This window comes from Antrostomus carolinensis, unplaced genomic scaffold (genome assembly GCF_000700745.2).
Source record: "Antrostomus carolinensis isolate BGI_N321 unplaced genomic scaffold, ASM70074v2 scaffold1801, whole genome shotgun sequence".
NCBI lineage: Eukaryota > Metazoa > Chordata > Aves > Caprimulgiformes > Caprimulgidae > Antrostomus > Antrostomus carolinensis.
The window spans coordinates 178,320-189,547 of record NW_010296137.1 but is presented as its reverse complement, the minus strand read 5'-3'; the positions used below and the strand labels follow the sequence as shown (position 1 = coordinate 189,547).

The 11,228-nt window shown below is 38.9% G+C and overlaps 1 protein-coding gene across 1 annotated transcript in view; it reads right to left on the bottom strand.

Moving 5' to 3' along the window:
* The window catches only part of LOC104532856 (kalirin-like), a gene marked incomplete at its 3' end in the record, with an annotated part of 249,515 nt that overhangs the window by 108,448 nt on the left and 129,839 nt on the right, over positions 1 to 11,228 (bottom strand). Inside the window, 1 exon segment of the mRNA XM_029087516.1 lies at positions 5,350 to 5,541. Within this exon segment, the coding sequence (XP_028943349.1) occupies positions 5,350 to 5,541 (192 nt within the window).

The following is an 11,228-nucleotide window of genomic DNA, read 5'->3' as shown; positions in this document are numbered from 1 at the left end:
CAGCCCCAGCGATTCTGTGAGACAGGTATACCTGTCAGACTCCACATGGAAGTGCAGGCACTGAGCACCTTGCTCTATAGCTCTTCTGACCTACCAAGTGCTAACAAAGCACAGGGCACATGGCCTGAAACCATGCTACTGCCTCTCCCGTTTTTTGCTGCTGTCTTGTAGGACTCAAGGCAACACAAAGGTCTGAGAAATCTAGAGGTGGTAAAACATGCTTTTCATGCCCTGGAGAGCTATGAAGCAATTACAGAACTCCTTTGTAGTTCAGGTAAGACCCATATACTGTAAATGGATCTAAATTCAGTGAAGTTCCTTCTCACTCTTAAATTAGCAACTTCATTATCAGCCAATACAACAAGTAACACAACAAACCTTTACTTCAGTTATATAGAGAATACTCTGAGGTACATATACTTGGTCTTAAACATCTACATTAATTCTAAAAGCTTAAAATCCCAACAATGAAGCTAAGAATTTATTTACATATAGATATCACACAAAGCTATCTATCTATAGCCTCATCTCAACACTTACTTGACAAAAATAATTCCCAGGCTTTTCCATACTGTTGTTTAAAACCTCAGCACTGAAGCTGTATCAGAAACTGCTGGTAGCAGTTTTGCCTCCCACTTTAAGCCAGGCAAAACAAAACTATGATTACTAAACAGAGAAGAACAGATTTATGGAAAGTAAAGGCATTTACAGGATGCTAAGTCATCATTTAATTATGCAAGAGGATTTTAAAAGTTTTTAACGATATGGAACTGGTGACAGTGCTCCTTTGTGTCTACATCTTTATACTTGGAATCGTAAAGTTCACTTCAGAACCATAAGTATAAAACTGTGAGACTGATGTAAAATATTAAGATTCAGACAATGAATTACAAGATGTTTTTATTATTTGCCTTGAAGTTTTTGAGTCTTCAGGGTGTGATTTTATCACATCTGCAACCTCTTCTCCAGGAGGCTCAAAAACTTTTTCTTTTAAACAAAATGAAATGACAGCCAAGAATCCTGTATCATCATTTGATCCTAGCAGCTAAAAGCTCACTGAAAAACATCGACTATCATGAGATTTGTGATAAAACTGCAAGATCTGACAATAGTGCCAATAATTGATTCAGATCTGAAGTAAGAACCTGAATTCAATCACACTTCATCCTGGGGGAAATTATTTGGGTACAAGTCTATTGAATGCATTTATCCCACTAATAATTTATAACTCTACCCTGCCATACAGTTAATTGGATTTGATTCCCAAGGTACCAGGTTTCTGCTCACACTTTTAGGAATGCCATGGCCTAAAAGGGTATGAAAATATTGACTATAAACTAAGAGAGCATAATGAATACTGTAGGACAGTAGGACACTCAACATCACTTTGTAGGCATGGCAATAGGACAACTACATTGCTCATGAGTTATGACACTAACAATCACTTAGGTGACTGCTCTAAATTTATGCCTCTAAAATGTTTTTACCATACGAGAAAGTCATTATTTCAGCCTACTGCATATATTCTTAAGTAAGGCCACATAAAAAAAAAAATATATCAAAATTATTGTTATGCTTAACTGACAGTCTTTTCCATGCTCCTTCAATTATATAAGTCAGTGTTTAGCAAAAGGAATTCCCTTATAATGCTTTTACATGAAATAAGCAGTGATTCAAGTCTACTGTAGTATAAGAAAACCACTCTTAACTTTCATTGCTCATGGGATATCTGGATTTAAATGACTCCCTAACTCAACACTATTCATTGTCCTGAAGAAATTCTAGCAAAACTTATTACAAAGGAAATATTCCTCTGACAAGATCACTTTTTAAAAATCGGAGCTGTTAAAAATTTCCCAGGTGCTGGGAATCTGAGTAGTCACACGAAGGGGTGGGCAGAGCACAGGTGAAGCAGTGAGAAGTTCACAATCAATGCACTCATCCATGCCTGGGAATCATTACATCAGAAATGCAATTCATCTGTGCTAGAAAGGCTATCAGAAGCAACGTATTCATTGCAGGAAGATATTTAGAATATTTCCATAAAAACCATGTCAGTAAGACTAATTTTTTAATTTTTTTATTTTTTTTTACTTAATTTTCCCTTTCACCAGTTCTGTCTCAGTAGATTAATACAGCAAGAAACAATGAGAATTTGGGAAACTTAGATGAAATTATTTTCAATATTCATGAATACATCTAGGCCATAGTTCCTGCATTATTGCCAAGAAAACATGAAGGGAACTGTTTATTCATTTCCAAGGACATGAGAGAAACAGTTCTTAATAGTTTAAGAAATGCTTTTAACAACTACAAAGGGTGAAATGAATAATGATGGTTATTATTAACTAATAATGCCTTCTAGAATAATGAAAAATATGTCAGATATTAAACACGTTAATATGCCAGCCAAACTACTTTGTCCTTTCCCCAAGACACTCCCAGGTGCTGGGTTTGGATGGGCACAGCACAGTCCAGCATCAGGCACAGCATGGCAGGTAGGAGAGGCAAGGTTAATCAGGGAGGTATGTGTCAGCATTGTAGCTGGAATGCCTTCTGGTAAAACAGCAGCAACGGATCTCAGGTCTCCCTGTATTTTACTGCTGCAGCAAAAGCATTTTTTGCCTTGACATCTGCTAGAATTTAAATCTGACTCCAAACTCTTTAGCTCAACTAAACTGCTACTGAATCAAAAGGAACTTTGCTTGATAAATCCTGACATTAAAATTGGAATCTAATATTAATTTTATTGTTTGGGACTGAAATCCCAGCAAACGCAGTGAATTTATTTTTAAGTGGTTTCATAAAATGAGCACAGATGGCGCAGATCTGACATGGACAAGCAGGTGAGTGGCTACAGCAAGAACCTGCATTTGGTCCAGCCCAGCTCTGTAGGCTGGGAGGTCTCACTGGGGCTGAGCACATTTCCCAGTCAAAGCCCAGGGATAAACCAACTGAGATCAGATGGTATGAAACAGAGAAAGGACATAATACTATCATAAGCACGGTGGCAAAGGAAGGGCATTTGTATTTCTTAATTTTTGAGGAACCCAGCTCTTTTATATTCATATTGAGGAATGACAATTACACTGGTTAACTTGCCATTTTACAATATACATGAAGAGCCAAGCAAGGCCAAGCAGTAAGTAATTTCTTCTTGAGCAAATCTATTTACAGTGTAAAAAGGCAAATACAGTTCCAAACATGTGCTAAGGCTCTTGTTGTAACGTTTTGCCCTTTGCACCACGTTCCCCCTGGCAGTCTTTGATAACCTCATGGTGTCTGTGGGGATCCCCACAGCTGGCAGACAAACACTAAAACTGCAGCAATTTCCTCACTTACTACTTTTGGGGAAAAAAAAAAGAAAAAAAGAAAAAAAGAGGTGTTGAGCTGTGTGACTCCCACCAGTGCAGAAACGTGTCACTGAAGGAGGCAGGTATTGACACACAATAAAATTCAGTGAACCTGCAGGAAACCAGACTGTTTGGCCCCCACAGGAGTGATTTAACACAGGGATAAGGAAGTGAAAACTTTTGCAGAGCTACTGTGCATCCTCCAACATTGGGGTGCTGCTGGAGACTGCAGTAACTTTAGCTGCCTCTTTACACCCAGCCCAACAGCTGTCATTCATTCTCCTGAATGTGGGTTCCTGGGTCCAACCTGACTTTCCTGATGTCTCAATTTTATGCTACAGCTCCCTCCTCTGTCTCTCTGGAGAGAAAGAAGCACTCGGAGTCTATCCACTCTGGATGTCCCTAAAACTGATAGCATGTACTTACTGAGCTTTCCAAAAAGGCATCACAGCACCAATCTGTCCCAAGGGTAAAGGTCAATGAGGCAGAGATTTAGGGTTTACTCTCAGTAACTAGTAAACAGCATTGATGCCCATAACAAAAGACTGTTCTTTTAAGTTTCCAAAAACAGTGCATTCGCCTTCATCTGCATTTCTATACACCAAAACGGGGCTCATTGAAACCAGGTGAGTGGAGCAAGTAAATTACCTTCTTGTTGAAGAAGGGTATAAGTGAGTATAAGTGCACTGCAATCCAAACCCCTTCATACAGGGAAGCTCTAGTTCCCAAACCCAAATTAGGCTACACAGTACTAGTAATCATCAGAAGAAATTTAGATGATAGAAAACATTATACTGATAACTTCCTGGAGTCATGCCTATCTTTGTGTTACTAGTCACCACCTGCATAGGTGAAGCGAGGTTAATCACAGTAGGAAACGGCTATGAAATAATTTTGACTGAGGAAATAACCAATTAAGCTTCCCCTGCAGCAAACAAGCACAGCTACAAGCATTTGAGTGACTCTGGAAACAAAAGTACTATTCACAAGCTTAAAGAAACTAGATTGTAGTATCTGGCAGAAGCAGGATGTAAAGGGAAACCTTAATGTATTAGCAGCTATAACGGACACACTACTAACTCCAGCTCTCTTCCATATATATGTGTATACATGTATAGATATGAATGTGTGCATAGGTCTTCTATTTAAGAAGGCTCCCAACACGATGAAGCCAGCTATACACAACTTGTGTGTAACATGTAAATCAACAAACACAGGCAAAGCTTTCAGCTCCTAAGAGCATCTTTCTGATCAAGTGTGCTTTTGCAAACAGATGCTGCAGACCATGAAAACAACCATTCTGACTAATTCCATCTCTCTCAGCAGAAACGCTATCTTTAAAAGTCACTCATCACTGAATAGCCTTTAGTCTGCAGAAAAATGTGAAGTATGCTTTAATTACATCCCCAGTGGCCTCCCATTTGGTGTCCTGTCCACTGTATCTCTGGCGAGACAGCCTTATCTCTGGATATTTTTCAATTACACTAAACAGCATTTATTCAGGTTCTCACCGATTCACTGTATCAGTCTGTGGCTGTTTGCTCTTTAACTCTAATTTTGAAAAGTGAAGTCTGCTTCATTAAACAATGTGAGATTTCCAGTAACACTTAATACTAATGGCTACATTAATTAACATTACATTCAAATGGAATCTCTCTGAGGGTATCTGACACTGCTATCATGTTTATACCTGATGTGTTAATATCAACTCATGTTCTCACAAGAGAATTCTTGCTTTATAACAATACATTCTACTTGTGAATTAAGCACCGCCTGGTATGCTAGATATGCCATCCCTATATTTTAGTGTACTATATAATTCATACATTTCATTCACATTTTGTTTCCTCATTACATCAGTTAGTCAAACACATCAAATGAACTGGATATCAGCCCTGTGCAGTGAAGACACCTTTTCTATGTCATCTGAGTTTTCAGAGTCAGCTTCTTGCAGCACTCTGCAATATAAAGAAAAATTCCCTCACACACATCTTACCTCTTTGGTGTGGGTATGGAAGGAGACTGACATGTCCAAGAGAAGTTTCCTCTGTTCCACCCTCCGGACAAAGTCCTGAATCCGTACTTCCAGATGCCGGGCTGCTTTATAGATCTCTTCAGGGTCACATTCCCCAGTCTGAGCCAACTGCTCTGCAGCCTCCAAAAGCTTGTCTGCATTGGTGTATGTATTCTACCAGCAAACAAAGCAAGAAACGGAGTATGAGAAATACAACTGTGGCAAGTAAACCCCTGAAACAGGCTGTTTATACTTTCAAAGGCATGAAAGCAAGTCATTACCAGAGTTTTAAAACTATAGTAATAATTCCTACTGGCACTACCATCTGTGAAAGGAAAGTCTATAAAGCCATGTAAACTAATCCCTGAGTACACATGAAATAATTTCTTATTTGAAACACACCACCCCAGCCCAATCCTGCCAGGCAGAGCAACAGGACTGCACACTTGTTTATTGCCAAGTCCCCTGGAATTTCTCAAAGATAATGTAATGAAGCAAGTGGGACTAACCACCTCAGAAGCCTATGGTGCCTCACGTGACAGTCGGCTACAACCTCGTTGCAAAGGCCTTGCAGCAGCTATCACATTACAGCATGAAATCATGTTAGCCAGAGATGTCTCAGTCTCAAGAAACATTTGCCTTTCTCTGGCTTTTGTGAGATAACTTAAGACTGTGTCTTCGAGTTCCTTCTACATTTTTTCCTCTGGTCTACTGTTCTGCATCAGATTTCTAAATGAAGTAAGTCTATTTTATTAGCTTGCAGCTGCCAATATGTAATGCTGAGATTGCTTTGGATGGGTATCATTTCCAGTCTGTCCGAGGTATGTACCTGCCCTCCATTACAGAAGAATTTGAACACTTAACCATCCTGAATACCTACCTTACAGACAGGGCACTGAAGAACACAGAAGCTAAGCAATGTACCCAAGACATAGCAGACTGTAGAGAAACAGAGGCAAATTCTCAGCTTTCAAACTACCTGCCCATCATTTCTTTCCCTCTTTCATGTTTCTTTAAACCACCACTGAACCAATACACCAGAGAGTCTCATAAATAACAGCAGAAATGGAAAGGGAGTGCAGTCATCTTCTCCATAGCCATGGAGCTACGGTTTAGTCAGCCATGTTTAGCTAACTAAACATAGCCAGCCCTTGCTGTCATAGAAAAGCTTTCTTCACTCAAGTTGAGGTCAATAGCTCTGTGGCATTTAAAAATTAACAAAAATAAGGAGAGACAAAGATATCAGCTTAAGAGTGTTTCCAGTACTGGATGAGATCTTCAGAAATGCTTGGCATTGGCCTAAGACAAAAATTTCCCAGAGGAAATTTTAACCTCCCCATCAATAGAAGCAGAACTGTAGCACTTTCCTTTTCAAAATCCTACTGAGAACCCTCCACAGTTTAAAAATGCGTTGACTTTATATATATACACAAGATACCTTTGAACGCTGCAGACACATGTACTTCTGAGCATTAAAGGAACACTGTCAAACATAAAAACCATGAATCAAGTCATGTTGTTCTTACTTAGATAATATCCTGCTGCACTTAATAGCTGTTGCTGGAGAAAATATTCAATACAAAGATGGAACATTGGCCTCCAAGTGTTTAATGGAGGAAAACATTTCCAGTTATAAAAAGCAGAAAGAAAACAGCTCACTCACTGTTCATTTTCCATTTCTGAGGGCTGACTATAAATATACGGTATTTGCATTTCTCCTTTTGGACTGTGGAGAACATATTTTAGGCAGTTTTGTTACCAATAGTAAATTTTTATTCCCTCCCTTTCAAGCCACAGCTAAAATTTTTAGGCTGTTAACAGGGGCAAAATGTTATGTTTCAATAATAATTTTTTTGAAACTTCTTTAGCTAAGGATTTGTAAAAAATGTTCTATTTAATATGATCTGAATTAGGGTCCAGTTTCACTTAACAGCATCCTTTCTGAGTGATTCTTTTCCAACAGTATTTGGAGCAAATGCCAAAGCTAGCACTATTTTTCAAAGTCTACTCCACACTAGGGTTTTTCACACATTACCACTACAACAGCTCAAACATCAGTCCAGCTCTGTGGGGAGAAGGCTGTACCCTGCTTTATTTGTAATATTTAGTATATTTTAAGTACATTTACTCTGCTTATGGCACAGATTTGAGACACAAATGCCTTTGCTGAAATACAGGATGAATACAGCTTTGCTGCATTTGTCCTTAACACACTTATGTTCACCTCTGCTTAAAGCCATTACAAGTTTATTGCCTCCAACATGCGATGTACCAAATTACATCTACACGGGGTGAGTTCACCAATACGATGACCAGATATTAATATACTGCATGGTGAAAAGGGTGTAGGCTTAGCCCTAGACTTTGGGTAAAAAGCGCAGATTGGCCTCAAGAGAGGCTCTGGACACACTGCACAGACAGTAAAGGATACAGTTGTCCTGTAGCAGTCCCTTTGTATTTCACAAGGTTCTCCAAAGGCAAAGGGGATTTTCTGCAAGGAAGCTGTCTGGATGTGGAAAGAGGCACATACAGTGTTTCCCCTGGGCTGTGCCCTGTCAGCATACACTGATGCTTCCCTGAAGCATTCATATCTAATTTTTGACACATGTACTTAAATGAATTAAGCCCAAGAAGCCTGAACATGACACATTTTAAGTACAATGAAAGTTTTGTTCACCTCTTTTTCTATCTTTGTCCACTGGGTTCCCAGCAAAGTATCTGCATTTTAAAAACAGGTGCAGTTTATGATAGGAAAAAACACTAATGGTTGTATCCCTGTAATTTTAGAAGGAAAGACTTGTGCTGAGAGAATTCTAGCTCACTGTTGCAGACTTAAGAAGTTTAAATACATTTCAGATAAGCAACCACATTTGGGAGTTAACCACACTCACCTTGAACTTCAGAGTTTGATGTATTAATGAAAGGATTGTCATCTACTGTCAGATGAGATATAAACACAGTACAGGCCAAATAAGCTAGAGGTTAGTTATTTGGTGAGGGCCTGCTCTACTTTTGTTCTGTTCATTTGCTTTAAGTGCACATAAATCATATCAGAAGCTGTTATGCATATCAGATATTTTAAATCAGATATTTATTGCTCTACAAGTGCTGAACTAAAGATACATTGAACCTGAGAGCTTCATCCTGGTTGTTACTATAATGCTGCACTGTTTGCCTGCTTCTTAGATTTTCCTCCTGAGCTCACTCTCTTGTTAGTAAGCTCTTCATAATACGGACTAATTTAATTTCTTTAAAGTACTGTTTGACATAACCCTGGATCAGGCAGGATGGGAATACAAGAGAGAATTAAGTCTCATGATGAAGAAAAGCATATAATGTCTCCTTATCCTGCAACCCCCAGCCAGAAGAGGTTACCTCAGATTCCCAGCCTTTCTGAGATCCACAAGGATCTACCAGGAACACAGGATCTAGGTACATTTCCATACTGGCATCAAGATTCCAAACTTTGGAAGAAGGTAAGAGCTAATGCAACCACAGAAGGAAATTTTTGTTCCTTGAAGGACAATCATGTCTGTCCCCTTTTCTGCAAACTGCAGACCCATGGAAGGTTTCCTGTGGCATCCTGAGGAAGGTGACACCAAAAATGGCTAACCCCTTCAGAGGGAAGATCTCATGAAGAATCTCTCTTCTACATCTGTGGAAATCAGTTCCTGTCAAACAATAATAGCACAAGTTTCACAGAAAAATAATCTGTGAGTTATAAAATGATATGCTCTCTGTGCAAAAATCACAACAGAACAAAAACAAAACATAAAAAAAGGAAATGTACCAGTCACATGTATCTGTGCTTTCCACTGACCCCTCCCTGCATTTTTAAGGAATCAATCAATGTAATGGAAATACTGCAGTATTTCAGTTTCACCCTAAGTGCATTTTCACAAAACAGTTCCATGTAGTTTCCCCTCTATTCCTAGCAACTACACTTGTAACTAGTTTATTGCTGCACATTTCTAGGCAGTTTACATTTAAAATAGCTGTGTCTAATGGTAGTCCAGGGCAGAGTTCAGGCCCCAAATCTGGGCAATAACTATCTCCCCTTGCACAGTATTTTACAGCTATTTATTATATTTAAGAGGTGTTCAAGGTAACTGCCTCCAAGACCTCCAATGTGTTGTGAACCATGCCAACTAGCCAGAGAAAGATGTTTAGTTGTATACATCAGGAGAAACATGAGGTAGGATGATCAGATACACTATCTCATTAAACACAAACAACATACTCTAGACACTGCATGTCCCAAGTAGATGTTTAGAAATGCTGAAGGTGAACAAGGCAGCACTTGTCAATAGGGTCTGTGTAAATAAGGTTCTGGGGCTATCAAAGGCAGTTCCAGGCAAAGGTTCCTCATATTGATTCAGAGAGCTTTGTCATCTAGGTTTTACCATGTAAAAGGCACAGAGGAGTTGGCATCTCTGGAGGACAGTAAGTACTGACTAGAGAGAACATAAATTAGTAGCTTAGACCTGATGTTCCTGACTAAAGACTAGTGATGTGAATCCCATCTTATGCCTGCAGTCTGAAGCTTAGGAGACTTATTAGGCTTTCTCTGATCTGATATCTCCCTTATGTTCTTTAGAGTCATGACTTGACTCTTCAACACCAAAAATGAAATGGCAGTATTATTACTCCTGCTGTGAAGATGGGATGTCGAGACAAAGTTCAAAGCCTGATCCATGTCTCACTGAAAACAGTAAAAAGGATCTTATTGACTTCAGTGAGAACTGGGTCAGCCTCCTAGCCATATACTCAAGATTGCAGGAGGAGAAAAAAAATGGCAAGGGGCTAAAAACAGAACTCTGGAGGCCTCGTACCCTTGTTCTGCACATAGACAGCAGGCAGCACTCCTCCCTGAAGAAACTACAGCACAATTCACATTCACAAAATGATAATTCTGGAGCTGATTCTGCACCACTTCTCAATCCTTATAGTTATCCTCAATCATGAAGCTCAGTTACTGCTATCAGATTCTTTGGTCAAGCCATTTTGTTAAAATTAGCTCCATTTTTTTTGTTTAGGTTAAGTGATCTCACAGTCAGGCTTTTGTGAAGAATTATGTCTTTAGTAATTTGATATTCTAAAGCTAAAATGAGTGACCACAATGAAGCATTTATTTGATAAATAAATCTGGGGTTTAAGGAAGCATCTGTCTTTGTCAAAATTCCTCCTCCCTTAAGAAGGGCAAAGGCTAAGTGCATATGATGATCTAATGTGAGATGTGATTTTATTCAGTTTGAATTTCACATAATCAAATCAAGACCTGTATTCTTACTTGTGCTCTATTGCTCTAATTCAAAACAGACTTACCAGGAATCACAGTTACGGAAGTTAAAGGCAGAACAACTCTCCGAGGTCATGCAGTCACTTGCTCTATCAGTACAGGATTGTTCCCTACGGTACACTAGAACAGAAACTTTTTCAGACCTTTTTAAAAAATATCCAGGTTAATGAATTTTCCATCACCTTCTTTTGCAAACTGTTTTTTTTCCTTAACTATGGCAATTCATCTTAAGTTTTTCTTGTAATAATTTTGTCCCAATTCCCCTTGCTCTGTCCTTGAAGTTTGTGTTCTTCAAATACTACAGCCTGTTATTTTCATCTTTTGAGGGACACATAAGAACATGTTTACCTTTAAATGAGTAAATCACATCTGTTTAAGTAGTTTAACAAATGAGAGTCTCAGGTAAGTTTGTGAGTGCAAGCATGTGTGAGTGTGTGTCCGAGTATCAATCACTTCACAATTTTAATGAAATTATTACTATTTTCAGAACTGCCTCTATTGCAAAAGCAGTGTAGGAACCAGGGTGCAGGGAATGTCACCTATGCTTCAGCACACCAACAAT